The sequence below is a fragment of the Chaetodon auriga genome, chromosome 6, assembly GCF_051107435.1.
Source record: "Chaetodon auriga isolate fChaAug3 chromosome 6, fChaAug3.hap1, whole genome shotgun sequence".
NCBI lineage: Eukaryota > Metazoa > Chordata > Actinopteri > Chaetodontiformes > Chaetodontidae > Chaetodon > Chaetodon auriga.
The window spans coordinates 17,870,687-17,891,565 of NC_135079.1; the positions used below are offsets into that span (position 1 = coordinate 17,870,687).

Genomic DNA, 20,879 nt, shown 5'->3' on the forward strand with positions numbered 1-20,879 from the left:
GCTGTATTCTCATCTGTGTAGTCTCAAAGTTATTATTGAAACTTTAAGCATGAGTGCCGCAAACCAGCTGAATAAACAGAGGTTTTGGATCAGTATGGTGTATCATTACTCTCTGAGTGTACTCTTATGGTTGAAGACATCCCTTGTCCCATCATTACAGCATATTAAAACACTTCAGTTATGATGTTGGCCCTTGTTAGTTTTTGGACTTCGCTGCCTAAACAGCAGTCTGGCATTGTTGTAGAGCAGCTAAATGATGATGAAAACGAGTGGAAGGGTAGATATGAGTTTCCCGCCTGCAGGCATTCACACAACAGCCAAGTCTGATTTCCAGAACAGCTGTGTGGATTTAACCTCCCCCGCCCACTCTGGTTTTTGCACACGCAAACACGCATTCACACACATACCAAGTACACACCCCCATGTGCACATGTGTCTATGCTTCCACGCACATAGAAACACACAGGAGATACTTTCTAATCGTATACCAAAGGCCCTGGAAGCTGTTTACTGCTGCGCAACTGGGAAGCCCACCAATCTTTCAATTCCAGATTTGCTTTATACCAGCAAACTTGTCAAACTGTGTGCGCGCATCAGATTAGATCCCCCCCAACCCATGAAAACTGGCTTCAGAAACAATGATCCAGCTCTCTATCAAAGGGGACCTCTAATTATGCTTTGCTTGTGTCATCTGGCTCTTTTAAGATTCAAGGACAGTGCAGCAGTGATTTTGATTAATTCTTGCAATTGCAGTGTCAAAAGGCTGTGGTGTAATTCTGGAAACTGGCACCGAGGAACTCCAGGACGCCGTAGGATCTTCCTTTCGCCTCACTTTCATTGAACATGTATGTCTGGCCAACCTTGAGGTGACTCAGCCCATGACCTCCAAAAGTTAATCCTGGAGGAGAAAATGAAGCAAGCATTTACAGTTTCTTCGAGCATGAAATTAAATACATTTCCTTTGGCTGTCCCAGCTCTAATTATTTCAAAGGATTTATGACAGTGTCGCTGTTATTTGTTTAAGGGAAGTGTATACACTGTGTTGCAGACTGCGGCAGGTAGCCTCACATTACTTTGCATGTCAGTGTAGAAGCTCTGCAACTCTTCTGTCTCCCAGTCCAGTGACCTTAACACCTGTGATTGATATGTGAGGGGGATGTGCAGGCATGGTCTACCCCAGTTGTGTGTTTGCGTGCATGAAAGGGTAAGGTTAATTGAAGTTGTTAGAGTGAAAATGATTCCCTCAGGGGGGACATAGCAGGTGGAGGCGGTGGGTGGGTTCAGCAGTGGGTGACGGGGAGAGCAGCCAGGGAGAGAGGGATGGGATGGAGAGGTAAAGCGAACAAGAGTGGGTGGGGGTCAAAGGGATTGCTCCTCACCCCCAGTGCTCAGAGGCAGTGATACATGAGGACAGCGAGATGAAATGATTCATCTAAAGGTCAGGTGTGTTTGTCTCTCCCTCCATCCGACCCCTCACCCATTCTTGAGCTCCTTGTCTCTGTCTGCTTGTTTTTCTTCCACTAAATGTGCACAAATGAACCTTTTTTTTCATAGCATGTCCTATTAATTTACACAATAACCTTTACTAAAGCGATCTGCGTGGCCCTCCCCTCTTCACACACCCCTCTCTGTCTCTCATTCTGTCTGTCTGTCCCCTCCTGTGGCCTTTCCCCTCTCCTCCCATACTAGCCTTCATTTCACAGATGACAGGTTGGCTGACTGTAATCCAACAGATGCTGGGGCGGGGAGGCCTGACCAACTGTTTTAACTCCAATCAGCTTTTATTGCTCTCTGGAGGAACCCCACACAACCCCCTGCCAGCCTGACATTTCAGAGAGCAGGAGAAAATAGCACATATGTATGTGTATATGTATCTATGTGTGACTATATGTGTGTGTGTGTGTGTTGATTGAGGCAGGGGGCTGATGGGGAAAAAAGGGTGACAGTCATTACCCCCTGTGCCTGGTGTGGGGCCAAACCGCTGGCTTCAATCAACTTGGATGCATGTGTCCGTGTGTGTGTGCAAGTGTGTGTGTGACAGAGCGAGAGTCCAGCGTCAGCGGGGATGGAGATGTCGCTGGTAATGCATCTGCCACTGTCGCTCGGCCCCGACAGCCTGAGCCACCCCTGCATCGCCCACGTCTGTCGCCTCCTTCCTATTCTCCATCCATCTCTCTCTGCTCACGCCACCTCCGTACTCCACTCTCAGCTTCCTCCAGCCCTCCCTCTGAGACAAAGACAAAAGCCACTGCAAGGAACTACAGTATGACTTTGAGGCTGTTGATGATGCTATATTGCCTTTTGTGTCACCTGAGCAGCTTAAACTGCCATACGTCGAGTTTCCCTCCATGTAGCCGCACAATTGGTTATTATCAAGAGTGTAGCACCTGCAGTAGCAACAACATTGCTTTTGACTTGCTAGATATTTGATGAAAGAGAATCCTAATTTCCTGGATATTATGCAAATTTGCAATTTTCTGCTATCATTATACTGCTATTGTGACAAGTATAATGCAGTTACTTTAACTGATGAGTAATGCCAAAGGTGTGGGGAGGAGTAATTCAAGATAAGTAATTTAACTGAGATTTGTGTTTGGAAGAAGCTTCTGGTAATTGAACCTATTCCTTTGTGCACTGTAAAACTCATAATTTGTGAAGACATAATTACAGTAACGGGTTTTACCATATTCTCTGACAAACAAAGGTGCTCAAATGGCGTTCTGCTCTCAGAGTGTCAACATCAAATCCTCATTTTGTTCAGTTCAGCCGCATAATAGCAGACATCCAGAAGCCATCAGTCATTTAATAAAAGGATACTTCTGTTTATTGAATGATTAATGGGGTTTTACTGCTCTCTGTAGAGCAGTGGGCCATTGCACTCTGCAGCCTGACTTGCAGGCTATTAAAACCCAGCAAAGAACATGGAAACATTCGGAGGGGTAGTGTGAGGAGGTGAATCCTCTCTCCTCCAATAACTTTAGCTGCCAGAAAGAGGAGATGATGACCTTGCTTTGACATTGTTGTTCAATGCGATATTGATGTGGTACAAGCACACTTTCAACATGAGATACATGCCGACACATGCATACATCTTTTCAGTCATGTCCACGAGAACCTGCTCGTGTGCGTCACAGTTCATGTCTGTCCAGCTCATACTGACTGCAAAATCAAGAATTCTATATTGTACCTTTGTCTAACTCATAATTAATAATCAAATGCATGAAAGGAGCTAGAAGGACGAACAGGATGCAGGAATAACTGTGTATATGTTTAGTGCTGTTTGCTTAGATCAACCACATCTAATGTCTAAATATTGCCTCAGTTATAGTTTTTCTCCTGAAAGTTTTCCCTGAGATTCAATATCACAAGATTCATGGCATATACAGTACAGGTTGCCTTCAGCTGTCAGCGTCTTAATATTTTGGCATAAGTTGATTAAATGTCTTGTGTGACTAGGTCTACAGAGACCTACAGCCTTGGCAATGAAATTAAGGTTATACATTGTGCCCGTAGTTCTAATTTACATGTGTTACCCTCAAAAACATACTCTCTAGGCTCTCCCACTCACTGTGTTGCATTAATTATGATATTAATTTTGTACACTAATATTTACATGTACATAAGCCTGATTCACTCTAGAAGTCTAGAAGTCAGTGACTTGGTTTTTGCTCTGAAACATGTACCAGGAATATGGTTGCCTTCACAGGCAGCATCTTGGGACATACTTCCTTGACTGGCTCATATCGCTCCTATGAACGAGCCCTGAGCAACGTCGGAAGTTCTCAAAATCTGCCTTCAATTCCCCTCTCCCTTTAGAAAATATTTGATAATAGTAATCCTTTCAACAATTACAAGGTTTAATGTCCCCAAGGACCATTTCTTTGGATATCTGCAAATGAGGCATTTCATATCTTCTGAAGTGACTTCTTCGCCACCTCCCTTACAGTGATGTGAAGAGATTCATTTTTGAGTTTACATTTTATGTCACTGCTCTATACGCTGCTCTGAATCTTCAGCATGTGTGAGCTGAAAGGTATACCTCGCAAAGATCTGTGGAATGAATCTAGGGAAGATGATTGATTGAGATGGTTAAAAGTTAGCGGCCAGGCTCGTTTGAGTGGGGGCAAAATTAGGTTTCATGCACTACAATGCACATGATACATGATGTGCCATATGTTTTTCTTTCAGCTAAGTCCATTAGATCGTGTAGCTAGTACACATAGCGGGGCTCTGAAAGCTAGAGCCAATGACATTGCCAGAAGCAGATTTGAAATTGGCTAGAGAGGAAAGCTTGTGTGTGAGTCATTTTCAAGGGTACTCAGCCAGTGTACAACAGGGAAAGGTCACCTATGTAGCCAGTCCCACAAGCAACTGCTCTTAATAGTGACTAAAAGGGTATTGGCAAGTAGTCCGTGCCTTTAAAAATGGCTGTGTTTTCTTTCGTCTGGTCAGCAATCAAGAAAATATACCTAATAGAGTCCAAAGCAGGAGCGCTGGAGGGTCAGTTAGGACATTCACTGGGGCTTAGATGCAGAAAGCGTGAAGAAAAAAAATACTTTTTTGTTAAATACATGAGTAAATGAATGAAATGAACCGTCATATAGTAACAACTCTTGTCTGGAGTAAAATACATTATGCAAATGAACAACAAAGGATGCTTCTCATACATCCTAATGAAGTTTACATGATGCAGTGATCACAAAAAAGGATGTTCTTGTACTCTATATATGTTTCTTTAAATCCCAACTGATGATGAGCCAGAGAGACAGCAGGATAATACGCGGTGAATGAGTGATCAGTGAATTTATTACATGTAAATGTAGTTGTTTTAGCCCTTCACCCCACGCTGCCATTAAATGTCCCTGTGATTAGTGAGGCTCACACAGCCAACCTAATTATCCAACGCCACAGCCAAACCCTCCACATGATTACTAACAGTTTGCTTCTTATACTGCAATTATGTTCTTTGCCATGGCAAAAAGCTATGATTAAAGAGGAAGCGCTTGCTTTGTGTGTGCGTCTGTGTTTGTGTTTGTAAGTGTTCAGGTATCTAGGTGCGTGCATAGGTAGATGAAAACAGTTATGCCTTTGTTGTATTCTTTCAAAGCTAACAGCATTTTGTTCCAGCTCCATCCAACTCTTTAAAATTTAAGTAATTTTCAGGGCTTGTTGAAGTGGCTCCTTCCCGTGTGGAAATACAATTTTCTGTCTTGAGACTCACCACAGGACAGAGAAATCCACCCGTATTGTCAAGCACATTTCACTGTTAAGAGAGCTGCTCAGGGCTGGAAGGCTGCAGCACCACAGAGAAGAAACAGAAGTAAAATGGGTCAGATGACTGTGGTTGTGATTTCATGATGTCAGTAGAGAGAGGTGAGATGTGTGAGGCAGTGTGCGATGTGAAAAAAATCCAAGACGGGGCCTCCGTAGGTCTGACGAGACCTTGTTTCACAAAATCTGGATGAAGGTGTGTTCTGTCATAATTGCAGGGGAACCATCAGTGTTTCCATATCCTGCTATTAGAGCGCTATGGATGTCCCTGTGGGGGAAGCTGGGGGTTTCAGGAGTGGGGATGGGGCGCAATAATGGACATTTTTGTAACCAGCAGGGGGCAGTGGAGCTGCAGCTCTATGTCTATGTATCTGTGTGTGTGTGTGTGTGTGTGTGTGTGTGTGTGTGTGAGAGAGAGAGAGAGAGAGAGGGAAAGGTGTATTCCCAGTGGTGAGTATTCCCTCCACAGCCTCACTCATAGGCATGTCAGTGTACAACCGCACGCTGTACCGATATTTGAAATCAACACCAGCCAACCATTGTTCATCATCAGTGGCCGATGAACACGCTAGATGGTGGAACATACATATGACGTGTGTGCGAGTGTGTCAGTGTGTGTGTGTGTGTGTGTGTGTGTGTGTCTCATCCCACTCATTTGCATTCAGAAGTGGCCAGGGCTCAAGTGTCCCACACTCCAAAGTCCTCATCCAGACCCGGAGACGTGCACAAGTGTCCTCCAGCGTCTGGATGATTATGAGATTTTATCCCACATACATGTGACTACAAGATCCTTTCCTGCTCTGCACGTGGAACCTTCCTTCTTGTGTTAACCCAAAAGCTACATCCCTGTTGAGTATGTGGATTTGGTTACCCTGTCTATTTCTGATGCACCTGTTTTTTGTCTTGAGAACAGCTTTGCAGACAAAACATGCATTCAGTCACACTTACATACACGCAAACCTGCATGTGATGGATGGAAATAAGAGCCTGGCTCTTTGTCATGTGGCTCTGATGGAGATCTATGAGGGACTACGGAAAGAGTAACATGTCCTATTGTTTTCCTTGGGTACGCCCTTCTTGACCTTCCCCGGTCCTTTGTGTCTGCAGTGGGAGGGCTGCTATCGGTATCTTGAGAAACAGTATCACCTGAGCAAAGCATGAACAGATTCTTCTACCTTCTGTCCTCCTGCTGTCACCTTTTCTGCCCTGATACCTTTTCCTTTCTTATAATCTATAAGCCCCTTTCCTTTCATTAGTTTTTGTGCTGCACTAAAGCTCAAAAAGCCAACAGATGACTCTCATATTTGCAGACAGGAGTCTGCTCATCCTGAAATCCACCCTTGTTGCCCTTTTGTTCTTTTCTCTCGTTCCCAGTTTTCTAAATGTTTGCAGATGAACACTAAGAGACTCCTCTGTATATGGATGACATGCAAATTAATCAAGCACAACATATTAGTCAATCCAGTAACGGCCAACAGCTCCCAGCACGCAGCTTGCTGGCGATAAGCAGTTTGTACAACCCTGAAGGGCTGTGAGTTCACATGTATGTCTTTGTGTGTATAGCTGTTGTTCCTGCGTGGAAGCATTGCATTACTACCAGTTTGTGAATTGGTGTGTGTGTGTGTGGGGTTGTGTACGTGCACACAGTTAGTGTCTGGTAATGTGTTCACGGCCCCCTGTTGAATTGGTCAGACTCTGCTATGAAGCTATTCATTATATGGTAGTATGGTGGAGCTATTATGCAGTCTGGGCTCGCTCTCACGTCCAGAGGTTATTGGACTCTTGCCACACATCAAATATGTTCCACTTTTTGGTAAACCTCTCCCTCTTTATCGCTCCATCTGTTTTTTTTTTTCTGTCTGGCACACCTCATCTTTCATCACATCTCTCTCTAGCAAACACACACAATGTTCCAAGATTCACTTTCATTACAGCGTTGCTGTGTTGGATTGGCTGGTTGGGAAGGGACCATTAGCATGCACATCCTGAGGAGCATTGGAGCTTGCAGTTGCAGGCGATTGCATATGGCTGATGGTAAATTTGTGTTGTCTAACAGGACTCTTTGATAATTCTTGCCTTGCTGAAAAGTCCGCAAACATCCAGAAGACAAGGAGCTGTTTTAAATTTTATTTATCTTGTTGATTGAATTGTGCAGCGTGGTAGCTCTGTGGGTTAACAAATACACGCATAAACACATGTTCACATGGGCACACTATCACACAAGCTCAAACAGAAGACTTCTCATTAATTTCTTTGCAGAGAAGAGGGAGAGAGGGATGTAGGCTGTGACAGAGTGGAGAAGGATTGATGGGAAGCAGGGAGGTACAGGCAAGGTGATTAAAAACTCAAGCTACAGATGTTTCTGGAACACTTCAAAGTGGTGCGCCTGCCAGTGCCAGCGCTGGGCATGATGCATTATTGAGATGGTGCCCACCTGGCACCTGGCGCTGACATCACATGCCCGGTCCACCTGGCACCATGCAGTCACGTGGGTGACACTTTGGGTCACACCTCCCCGCACAAACCCAGCTCCCAGTGCGATGAAGGGCATCAGGGGAAACGGCACACATGCTCAACACAGACCTCAAAGGCACTAAACTGGGGCATGTGCAGTTTGTAAACTTAGCTTCATGAATGAAAAGTGAGGAGGCAGGAAACGGTCTTGTGAAGCATTGCAATGCATTTCCTCTCTTAGGTTGCTTGTGCATTGAGTAAGACATTTCAAGGTGTGAATATTTCTCTTCGTCCTGCAGGATTTATTTCTTGAATAGAATTTAATTTCCTCACTCGACTTGTAACTGTCTTCTTAAGTTTACAACGCAGCACAGATGTGCAATATTGTGTTTTTGTTTTGAGTGCAGGAGGATGATGAAGAATGGAAATTAGATGATGCACAACAACATTCTAATTTCTTATCCAATATAAATGCAATGACAATATATGTCAGTGGAGTCCCTATTATTAGAAATACTAAGAGGAAAGCCTGGGAATCTTTCTGGAATGTCTTTTGCTTTGAAGTAGCCCACAGTGCGGTGTTGATGCAACTCTCTCTGCTTAATATTTCAGCAGCCCCCTCAACCTTGTATCCTGTTCAAGAATATTTAGAGGTCGCATAGTGTGTTTGTGTGTGTGCATGAATATCTGTGTGTGTTTCTCCTGTATGTGTCCCCTAACACCTGTACTCTCTCAGGGTGTGAGGAACAGACAGAGGCCAGAGCCACAGTCACAGGTCTCAGACCAGTGGGGTGTGAAATGAATCAGAGGGGCAACACACTCTCCCTCTGCTGTGTATATACTCACACACACACACACACACACACACACACACACACACACAGAGTTGTCTTTCTATCACTATGGGGGACCTTACATGGACTTCCATTCATTTCCTGGAGACTTACTTGAACCCAAACCATAACCACTACTTGTCTAACCCTTACCTTAAGCTTAAGCTTAAGCTTAACCTAAACCTAACCCCTAAAATTTAATTTACATTATGGGGACTTGTGTCTCTATTAGGAAGGCAAGTCCCCACAATGTGACTGTGTAAACCGATTTATGTCCCCACAAGATGAGTAATACACACACACACACACACACACACACACACACACACACACACACACACTATCACTGTGATGTGTGCATGCTGTGAGAGGAGGGTAAGAAGAAAGATCACTGGGAAAGCACACAGAAAAAAACAGAAAGATGAGAGGACAGAAGCAAGAAACTCTTCTTCGCTCTGGTACAGTTCTTTGCAGCAATAATAAAAAACACCTCAGTAGATAAAATCAGTATAAATATTTGTTAATGCTGTAGCACTTTCTGGTGAGAGATGGCATTTAGTGTCAATAGTTCAGTTTGGCTGAGTCTTTTTTGTCCCCAAGGCTGGATTACCACCTGGACAAAGCAGGCAGCACGGGGACTGTGTCAAATTCTAGCCTTTTGGGTGCTGTTATTTTATTTCATAATGTGCTAACAGTATGAATATTCATGAATTAAGTTTGTTTAAATGACCATAAATAAAACTCTATCAAGTGGGTGTTATTTCAGCATAGGGGTACTGACTGCACAGGACTGTGTGGGACTTTGAAGGTGACGGCACATACACATCGTACAGACAGTGGCAGACGCAGGGGCAGTTGAGGCCCAACAGAACATTTTTGTTCCAGGGACTTCAGACAGTTAACCCGTCCACAACTGTCCAGCATGGGGCATTTGGCCTGGAGGGTGGCAAAACCAGACACACTGAAACAGACTCAGACAACAGGAAGTCTGTACAGAGTTTGATACTAGAAGCCTGTTGACACATTCAGCTGCTGAAGAGGGAAAGTTTCTCTGTGCTCAAATCTCATTTTAAGACACATGCATATAATTTTGGGACATCTCATGTACTTCATGGTCTAAAGTGCAAAAGCTTGAACTGGAGACTTGAAACCTGCAGTGCACATGGACTGTTCTTTAACAAAAAAAACAAAAACAAAAAACATGTCAACACTGATTGAACCACGAATTGGTGAAAACTGTCAGCAAAAATGTCTCCATAAAATACTTGGCCTACAGCGTGTTATTGTGCACTCCATTATAGTCTGAAACAGTGATGCTGAAAACAAAATGATCTCATGTGCGTTTAAGCTCTCCTGGTCCCAACCTGCAACTTTTTCTGGACAAAGCAAACATGGTCCAGCAACAAGAAACGGGGCGGCAGCGTGGAGGCATCCGGCTCTCTGCTTGGCTGGACCCGCTGCCAATCATCCCCGACGGCTCCGCAGCACCGCCCACAGACGCACAGCGGCAGCGCAGCCTCCAACAATGATATTCAAGGCACTTGCGGCTCGTCTGCAGCGATAGGAGAAAAGAGGAGAGAAAGAGAGAACCTCACCTCCTCAAACAGCGAGTGAGGGAGGGAAAAAGAGACAGAAAGCGACAGGGAGAGAGAGCGAGAGGAGGAGAAGAGGCTGTGGAGTACAAGAAAAGACAGCAGCGGCTTGGACCTCCAGCGAGGAGTGTTTAATTGTCTGCGCTTCATTGTAAAGTGTCCAGTTTCCACACAGATTCGACATGTCATCGTCCGGGAAAGACAACAGCGGTGCCCAACATGCCAATTACGTGGGACCTTACCGTTTGGAGAAGACGCTCGGGAAAGGACAGACAGGTTAGTTGGGACAGCTTGCTCCTCCGCATCCCCTTTAATTGCACAATTCATTTTCGGAGCGCTCCGCGGCGAGTTGAAATTTGGCCGGCTGGGTGTCTGCAGGTGATAAATAACTAACCGCTTAGTTACAAACACCTGCCAAGCCTTGTGGGGGATTTTTAGGGCTTGCGATTTGTTGGGTGAGTTGACAGAATCGTTGTTCACACAGCGGGACGAGGTGTGTGAGTGTGTGTGAGTGTGAGTATTGGGGGGTGGATTTAGGTGATGTTGCTTTACATTGGTTTGCTGCTTGTGCGTTGGCGTTGGACTGTGTGTGTGTGTGTGTGTGTGTGTGTGTGTGTGTGTGTGTGTATCCAGGATCAGAGCAACGTGGAGACCGTCCAACGCCAAAGGGGATGACAGTGTGATGGGCTCTGAAAATGAACTTTTTGTGTCCTGGCTGCCCTGTTTGTGTGTGTTTGTCCTGTGATTGGAGCACAACGCCGTTAATCCCGCTTTGCCTGATACATTGATCTATTCTTAGTCCGCAGGCAGGCAAGCAGGCAGGCAGGCAGGCAGGCAGGCGTTCCTCCTATAGGCTCTGGCTGCAATACGTGGGTTTTCCTCGGATATGGAGTAGAGGGTCCCACCTTGACAGATTACACCAAAAGCTGCTCACGGAGCTTGGAAATAGGAGCTACACTGATCTATATTCATACACCTCGGGGGGTGTAACTGGGCTTCCTGAATAATGAGCACATGCTTTATCTCAGCATAGACAGCAATGACACTGCAGTTTGTTTAAGTTGCACGGCACATGTACAATTAGTGGTCCTCATGCTCGCATGTGTCATACTGTGTAAGGTGATGTTGGCACGGCTCGCTCATGCATGAGCACTGTACAGTAGTCCAGCCCTGTTGTCAGCACTGGTGAGTGCACAGTGAGAATCCTCTGCGGTCAACTACACGCAGCCAGTGGAGCCATGTGAAAGGAGAGGCAGGCACAGCCCTGTGTAGGCAGGGACGGCAGGAGCGATGCAGCATGCCCTGTAAGATCACCACCCTGACAGAGGGAGAGTCAGAGACTTTTCCCCTCCTCTCTTCTCCTCTCAGCTGAGAGATTTTCCTCCCATCTGTTGTCTAAAACGGCTACAATAGGCGTTACTTCCCCTACCCGGTCCAGCTGGTCATGCTGAGCAGCCATGTGTGTGCGTAAATGTTTGTGTGTTCTCTCAGACAGTATGCTTTCTTGAAATATTCTCCTGGTCACTTCATTCACCTGGCGAGTCCCCGGTGTTCATTAATGGGAGTTTGCCTCCGTGCCTTCCCATGGTGTCGGGCGTATGTGCACATTCATAACTCATGCCCCTCTTTGTCTGCGGGACGGTACAGGACATCTTGAACACAAATCCTTCATTAAATTTAAATTCCAAAGCAGTTTGTGCCCACAGTCAGTCTAGTTGTACTCGCAATGTAAGATGCAGTATTTGCAGCGGGATGGCTGTAGTATGATGAACAGTGGAGATGAATGTTGCAGGCTATGTTCCAGTCTGTTCTTTCATAACAGATTAATAACAAATGCAGTATTAAAAACACCGTAGCTAGTCTCCCTTTCTTTCCCTGCTCCTCACATTTAATCATTCGTGTTTATGGGAGGATCTCTCACTCACAGCCAGACTCTCTTACAGATCGCCCTCAGGAGTGTCTAATGGCTGTTTGTGATGGTATAGAGCTGGCACTACGCTCTGCTGGGGACACATGTTTAATGATATGCTGTATCTGAGATCATCCTCCGTTCAGGATGTATTTACGGGAGTGTTGAGGCAGATTTGGATGCATTGCTCTTGCTAGCCTCAGCTTTCAGACCCTTGTAAGCTGCAGGTTAGTGTGGATCATGACTTTTGTCCAGCAACTTGGCCCTCACATGACTTTCAATTTGGAGAATTTCAACCATGTTTAACTCAAAGAGAATTTTCTAATTAAATGATACGTATTCATTTTGAATGCTTTGGGCCTGGTTTTTCCAATTACATTTTCATGTTTCAAATGTGCAGCAATAACAGGGCCCAGCATTATATGCGTGTGTGTTCTGTGTTAGAAAAATCATTTGGTTACTGGCGTCTGTGGAGCTAGTCCATGCCAAACCTATTTTAGATTAATGACAGTGCATAATATCCCATTCACCATTCGTTAATCTGTCAGATCTCTTTCCCAGGCCCCACGGAAAGGGTTGGCTTGGCAACTGTGTGCGCCCAATGGGCCGGGCACGATCATGAGTGGCAGCTGGGACCGTCCAGTGGGCTAAATCCCCTGTGAGCATTCCCAGGCTGCAGTTGGCTGGTATTATTAGAGTGGGAGAAAGCGGAAGGCCTCTGGTTGATCTGGCTGTCCTGCTCAGAGGAGTGGTGCTGTTCCGTGTTCATTAAGTGATTAGGCCTTGTCCTGACACACACACACACACACACACACACACATGGCCACCACAGTCGTTCTGGTTTGGCTTCCTGATCTAATCCCCTACACAGCCAAAGTCTCCTCGGCTCTCACTCACGCAGTCACGTGGCCCAAAGGTTGCATGGGCTGGTGCATTCGAGCCTAGCAACTTAGCACTTCCATGCTACTGTAGACATTCAAATGCATAGAGCAGGCTACATGTACAGTTCTGCTGCAGTGTCACACTTTGAAAAGTAAATGCATCTTTTTACAGTTTTTTGTCCTGGTTACAACAGATTGAGAAAGTAAATGCACAGTCAGCACCAGACTTGTCTTTGATATGGCGCATATACCTGTTTACCTTCAGTTTTATTGCTTTCTCACAGGTTTCTGCAGATCTTTGTACGATTCCCTCTTTGTCAGGTGTGCATTGGGCCCTGGTGGGGGTCTGTAGATATGAAGTGTCTGCATGGCTGGCCACTGATTGGGGCTGAAGTCACAGAAGCATGGAGGCCATTTTCAAGCCAAAGACAGTTATTGTGTTTGACTGGCGGAACCTGGCCTAGGCATTGTGTCGTATAGGTCCTGTACTGTATAGGGTATCTGTGTGTGAATGCATCAAGAGCTGAGTCTTAGCAGTTCCCTCATATCTCCTTACTGTCACACTGCGAAATTGCCAATCAACTCTGAATTAGCCCCATGTGTTGTCTGTTAGGCTGTGTAATGTTCTGTATTAGCCCAACGAGCCTCTAATCGATCTCACAATGCAACAGCAACTTAACAGCTGAGGTAACATTTTGAACTCCCTTCGAATGTCTCCATCGCAGTAGGGTCTGGTGTAACAGCCTTCTTGTATTTCAGAATCTTAAAGCTTTGTTTGACAAAGCTGAAGATTGTGGATTTGTGTTTTTGCCACGCAGTGACTTAAGATGGGCTGAATCACCGCTCTGTTCCACTAATGCGTCGGAAAACACTGCCGTGCTTTGCCTTTACTTAGTTCCTGAAGGCTGTTGATTAGTGGAATAGAGGCCTATTGTGTGGAAAACAGTGCCTGTTAATCCAGCATAAGTCGCTGTTTTTTTGTGAGACTTGGATATTGACAGGCTAAGAGTTGGAGGTTGACGTGCAGGCTCCTTGATTCTTTGATTGACATTTAGAGAGTGGAATCAGCTGTGCTTCGGGGGCTTTCATATTGACTGTTCATCTGACAAAAAGCTGCTTGTGATGTTGCTTCCTGCTTTCTTTTTCTCTGTTTAGCTCTCTCTGTTTCTGTCTATCTGCTGGGGAGATGTTGCTCTGGGTTCACCGGCCTTACAAGACATTTAAACCAACATCCAGCTGTTTTTGTTGTCTCCATGTCAGCCATGGGCTGGCCGGTTTGTAACTCTTACTGTGAATTTCACTGTTATGGCGTTTGGCTGTGCTTGCGTGTCTGCATATGGGAAAGTGAGAGAAAAGCTCCCATTTGTCCTTCCTTTTATTTATTTACACACGCACACACATGCACAATTTAACAAGACCATTCTGGGGGTATGGTACATTGCATGGTAACGTAAAACCGTTAATTCACCGTTGATTGATAGCTGGTGAGCCAGAGGTGGTTGATTCAGATCAATGGGCACTCCCAAAGATTTCCTGTCCTGGTGGAAGAGATCCATACTGTTTCACAGCACATGATATTCCTGATGATGACAAGTGAGGAGGGAATGCTCAGTCGATGCTGTCAATGAAAAACCACTTGGCAAATCCACAGAAACCAAATGCATCCCTGCGCGTATATGTGTGTGTGTGTGTGTCGCTTGCCAGCAGTGCAGGTGCTGAAACTCTCTGTGACCTGTAGCCTCTGTGCCGTTGGAATAATCTTGATACCCGTGTTGAGCTCAAACACAGGTGTCTGTCTCCCCTGTGTTCACAAGATTACCCACAAGTTTGCAGCGTTGACCTAAAATTGGAGAGTGAGGGGAAATAAATGAAAGGCTGCGATGATAGACCCATGTTTCAGTGGGCCTGTTCAGAGATTCAAGTCAGAGAAGGCCTGACCCGGTGGCTATGCCGTGTTGCTCCCAGCTGGGTAGCCCCCTATGTTGGGGAGCTGGATCAGAGCTGTGGAGCAGGAAGCCAAGCCTGCGTGGCCTCAGCTGTCTGACTGTCAGGCTGAACAGAAGCCCCGTTCCCTCAGTCCTGAAGTCTATCCTAAATGGTGGGAGTGTCTGTGCCTGAGCTGCTACATACTGTATGTGGTCTGTCTGTGAGCTCTTATGAATTTATGCCTTGTAAGGTGTGTGTGCATGTGTGTAGGAGCACTGTTGCATCAGTGCTGAGGTCATTTCTTGGCATGGCTCAGGACAATACATGCACATGCAGAAAATATGCCTTAGCAGCACAGTATGTAAGGCCGGGTTCCTCTGGGTTTGGACACCATTGGAGACGTTGAGGGTAATGTATGTGAAGAACTCAACAAATGTAAGACATAGGTCCAGTTGCTTTTAGATATTTTGATGCAGAGATGTTACATATTGTGCATTTAAGTAAACCAAACCGGGACTTAGCCCGCAGTCTTTTAACTGTGTGTGACTTTGACTGAGGTTATATAATGATGATGGTCTCTGTCATTTAGTGCTCCTCTCCTCTCGTCCGCCTCACTCCATCTCTCTCGCGCTCTGTCCCTCTTCCCCTGGCCAGTCAAGATTCATACAGGGATTCAGCCATGTGGTAAATCAGACAAGACCTCGGTGGAATTGCATCGATTGGGAGGAATGTATGTAGCCAACGATTTTCAGAGATTAATGATGAGGAAAGAGGTGGAGGATGGAGGCAAGGAGAAGGAGGAGGAGGAGCAGAAGAGGAAGAGAAAAAAACCTTGAACTGAGAGAGCATGAAGCGGTCTTGAACGCTCGGACTGTGGTGGAGGTTATTAATTAAGGCAAAGTATTGATCATTCTCTTCATTACTCTCCTCTCCTCCCTGATTTTCATCTCTCTATTGCTGACCCCCGGAGGAGAAAGGGCTCAATCTTTAGATGGGAGGTCATTGAATAAGTGAGGTATTGCTGGAACAGTCTCTGTGGAGGATGAATGACTGTGTGCATTTATGAGTGTATTTTTCGGTCAGGCCCCATCACATCCTATTTGGGTTTCATCCTGACTCTGCGCATCCACCGTCAGTGTTTCTCTGCCATGTTACACAGCGTGGAGAATCAGGTTAGGCCGATATGGTTCTGGGTTCCATTTTCCCTCATTTGATACCAAGACACACATCCCTGCTCACACAAACAGGGCTATTTCCACTCCGTCCATCTCTTTCTCTCAATCGCTGAGGTCCCCGTGTAATGTGATATCGCCTCATGCTATTTCGAATTTCACTGTGCTAGTTTTTGCAGCGCAGCAGAGAGAATGCAAGCAGAAACACACACACACACGCACGCACACACACACACACGCACACACACGTTTCTGTTTTCACCGCTGCTCCAAATTGTTACATTTATATATGGCTTCACACTGTTGCTTCGATAAAATATGCATGGTGAACCAGCCTCTCAGACATCCCTGGAGCAGCCCCAGCCTTTGCGCACTTTTGATGCTGCCAGTCAGCCATTCAGCCGGTCACTAAGTCAGCTGCCACGTCTTTTGGTCTTTGTCGACACGGGACATTTAAGACGTACAGTATATTAAACGTCTGTACACGCAGCAGTAGGCTTAATCAGCCTGTTTCTCTCTCGCTCGCTCCTCTCTCGCCCAGCGCAGATTAACCCTTGCTGAGCCGCCCGTCTGGCTCTGACTGTGAGAATGCCGGGTTGGTTGCCAAGGTTGGTTGTCTGGTTGTCATGGTTTCCCTGCTTCTTGCTGGTTCCCAGTCTGCCTTCATGAAGAATGAAAGGGAATGCTGTCTCTCTCCTCCCTGACTTACTCTCTCATGATAGCTCTCTCTCGGTCTCTCTCTCTCTTCCCTTGCTTAATCTCTCTCTCTCTCACAGTCACTCTCCCCCTCGCTCTCTCTCTCACTCTCTCCCCCCCTCGCTCTCTCTCTCTCACTCTCTCTGGTGCTCTCATGTCTCCCCCTCTCTCGCTCTTTAAGTGGCTGCAGTCTGAAGTTATCCTCTGTCGCTCTCCATGCGTGCAAGTTTGTCTTTATCTGACTTATTTCTGCTCATCTGCCTTGTCTCTACATGCAACTGGGTATGAATGTAGGACTGTTTTTTGGGGGTCTTTTTTCCCACATGTGCGCTGCATGTGCGTGCGTGCGCATGCCTGCGCAGGCTTGTGTGTGCTCAGACATACGGTCATGGATCAGACAGGCTTGCACTGCTCTGTGCTCTGCTCTGTGTGCTGTGTTCCCATTTAAATCTGGGAGATTAGCACATGTGGGGAGCCTCGGCTTTAGTTGCTGTCAGCTCAGCTAGCCTTGGCAGGCTGTCCTCAGATCAGGGGGAAGCTCTGTGCTCATCCCCCCATTGCTGTCTGCCCTGCTGTACCTTATCCATTATCAAATAGATGGGTGGGCCAGTGACCTTGACTTCGGTACAGTTTTCTGACTGCAGCAGCACACTTAAACAGTTCACATGGCAGCGTTTGTCATCGTCCTGCCCTCCAGGTGCAAATGTATACATTAAAGTTTACAATATGGTAAATAGAAATTATATTTCTGTTTAATTCTATCGTTACATAATTTGACATGATTCTAAAAAAGTATTATATTTTAGTAATTTTGGTCCAATTGTCCTTTAATATTTGTTGGTATATTTAAAACCCTTTTTTTTAGTAAACAGCTGCATTTTGTGAATGTGTAAGATTTAACCTTTAATGGATGGTTCTTTAATTTTTTAATTATCATTTCTTAAAATGAATAATTCATACACATAGAGGGATAAAATGCCCACTAAAGCAGTTTTTGTGCTAAATGAGTACAATGAAAATCAAGTGCTTGATTTATTTTTTAAGGTTTAGTATCAAAGTGTAATTTAAATTTAATTTACATATTAAGCCAGTTTGGCCATTTCACTTGGGATGCCTCGCCATTAAGACAATATCACTTCGCTCACAAAGTTTTATTTACTGAAGTTGCATTTCCAGTGTGAATACAGTGACTGAATGACTTTTAAATTACATGAAACGATGCCTTAGCTTCGGCAGACCTGCTGGAAACTCCCCTTGGACTGTTTTCCAAGAAAAAGTACATGAATGAAAATGTGCGCTCATTTACTGTGTGCTGCGCATCCCAGATGGCAGAGGAGGGTAATTGTGATGCATTCAGAGTTTTCACTGCCACTCGCTCTGTTGTCAGCACTTTAGGCTATGAAGCACAATGTCGCCCATGCCTGAAACACCTGAGATGTGGCTTGGCATGTGAAGTGAAGCAGACAGCCCTCAATGAGATTAGGTTAGATGAGCATGACTGGTCACAAACCAACAACCTGCCCTCGCTTCCTTTCTCTGTGGTACCAACTTCTGACACTTGGCCAGACTAAAGAGAATTAGCACTATGTTAGCTAGCTTGACTCATTTTATCTCAGCTGGGAACATCAAGGAGTCTGTTATTCATGAAGAGGGGAAGGAGGGCAGGTTCAGTTTGCTATTCTGGTGACGCTGGGGGAGCATTGTTGCCAGTAAACAGAAAAACCTCCTGGATCACAGGTGTTCCTGCATCGGTGGTCGGGCCAAGACAAACTGTGTCCTCTGTTTGCTTTCCCTGTATTGCCACTTCATCAGAGAATGGGTCAGTGCTTTGTGTGTGCTGCCAGGTCAAATCCTCTGTCATGACTATGTATTAGGATGAATTCAGATCACAGAGAGATGTCATACTTGATGCAATGAGTCCCCCATGAATCTTTGTGTTTTTGCCCCATCTGTCCTTAATTGTAGGTTCAGCCTGTGCTACTTTATTCCAAATCCCTGGCCTTGTAGTGCTGTACTGGTTTGCGAAAGTATTTCAGCATAAATCTTTTAATACGGCCAGCACGCTCTCCCATTTAGATTTTGCCCTATTTCTATTGGCTGTGGGTTCACCAACAAGCATTCAGCTTTCTCCCTGTATTGAGGCAGCAGTATGCTCAGTGTAACTCCATAAACACTTAGAATTAGCTATTGGTTCTGCATGCCGTCATGTGACCTGACCAGAAATCTTACATAAATTCTTCTGCCATCAGTAGGTTTATAAAATCAGGCCCTACAATCTAAAACTCTAATTAATAATGAAGAGTTTGTTCTTTCTTCAATAGGATAAAAATCTGAGTCAGTAAATCCAATTCCATACTGCTGTGAGGTCAGAAGCTGTAATGAATGCCTTTGTAAAGAGGGAATAATCCATTAGTCAGATGACCTTTTGGCCTTTTACCTTTTGCACTGTTACTGCAAAGCGTCACTGTATGCATTTTTCAGGCACCAAAAACATATTTGATGTCTTTCTTTTTGCCTTTTTTCCTGTCGTGTATTCGTACTTTCTCCTTTATTTTTGTTTCCTTTTTTCTAATCTTTTCTTATGGATCACGCTTTTTTTGCACTCTTTCCTGACTAATGGAACTGTTGATGGAGTGATTAAGGGAAAGAGCGATGAAGTAAGCGAAGGTTTCATGACTTTATCCCAGATGGTTGACTTTTTTTTTTTTTATTCATCACTAAAAGCTGCTTATTTCTGTGGTGGCTGCCGATGTTGCTGCTGTGCTCCAGTGCGCACTGTGTGCTTCTTTTTTACGGGCTCTCTGCCGATACGTAACAGCGCCTGAGAGTTGTAACTCATGGGACACGGATGAACATGAGAGAGGCAGACAGGAGGGGGGGCGGCTCAAAAAAGGAGCGAGAAAAAGAGTCACAGCAGTAAAGCATCTCTCAGGGTCAGTATGCCTATTATCATACAAATCTGCACACGCGCACACACACACACACACACACACACACAAACAGTCGCGCTTCCATCACTTTGGGGGACATTACAGAGACTTACATTAATTTCTTGGAGACTTACCCAAACCATAATCACAACCACTGTTTGTCTAACTCTAATCCCAACCTTAACCTTAACTGTAAGATAAACCTAACCCCTTAGCCCAGGTCTTCACCCTAAAATTTAAGCCTTTACATTATGGAAATTTTGCTTTTGTCCCCATAAAAAAGGTGAGTAATACACACTCACTGGACAGGGATGTGCTGTGCAGCCATAAAGTGAATGATTTTTAGTTTGTACAGGAATCCCAGCTCTCCATCTGACTGCAGCAGAGCTCTGGCGTCATCACTGGAGGAAATGCAGCCGCAGCAGGAAGAAGTGCTCACAGTGCGGAGCCTGAGGACACACACACGAACACACAAACACACACACACACACACACACACACACACACACAGACAGACACTTCCCCATGCCTTTAGGACATTTGGGAGGCTTGTTCCTCTCCTCTTCGGTCTTGTCCTCTGTTTAACCTCACAGGAGTTTACCTGTCAGTGCAGGTGCTTTGCAAAGTGTTTCATACAGTTGATACAGAGGAAGCTGTATTGATGCAGCTGATGTATTGACTTGTACATATATGAGTTTTTATAGACTGGAGGTCTCTGGGCTTCTATGTGACGAGTCAGTAGCCATAGCAACACTGAGACACATTTTCATGTGCAATTTCACATGCTTGAGGGCATGAGTGGGGCTCGGCTTGAGTAAGTTGTTATTTTGGTTGGTCAGCTGCTGTCCTCAGTGCTGTTTTGGTGTATTATGGTTTGTATAATGAGAGCATGAATGCAAGCCAACAGCGTCCGTATCCATTTGTCTGTGTTAGCGTCTGCGCGTGCACAAGCCTGCGTGGGTTTTCGAAAAACCGCCGACTTATGCAGGCCTGCGCGTGGCGCCGCATGACTCATGTTGTGATCATTATGACAGCTACTTTTCTCTTTGTGTAATGCACTCTCCACCTGTTTGCTTTGTTTGACATGCAAAACAGCAGCTTCCTCTGGGTTTATTTTAAAAATAGGGCTGCAATAAAACATTTTTGAGCTGCATCTGCTCACTGCATCAGTTTGTGTTTTGTCTTTATTTCAGCTGAGTGCCTCTGTCAAGAAAA

General features: G+C 45.3%; 1 protein-coding gene across 7 annotated transcripts in view; it reads left to right on the forward strand.

Annotated features, from left to right (window-relative positions):
• The first annotated feature begins 10,053 nt into the window (after positions 1–10,053).
• brsk2a (BR serine/threonine kinase 2a) overlaps positions 10,054–20,879 on the forward strand; it is a 164,373-nt gene continuing 153,547 nt past the window's right edge. For 6 of the 7 annotated variants that reach the window (XM_076732137.1, XM_076732134.1, XM_076732139.1 and 3 more), the window contains exon 1: positions 10,089–10,426. In XM_076732137.1, coding sequence (XP_076588252.1) covers positions 10,333–10,426 — 94 coding nt within the window. In that variant the 5' untranslated portion in view covers positions 10,089–10,332. Of the gene's footprint in view, positions 10,427–20,879 lie in introns of all 7 variants that reach the window. The other variant, XM_076732138.1, reaches the window with a different exon arrangement.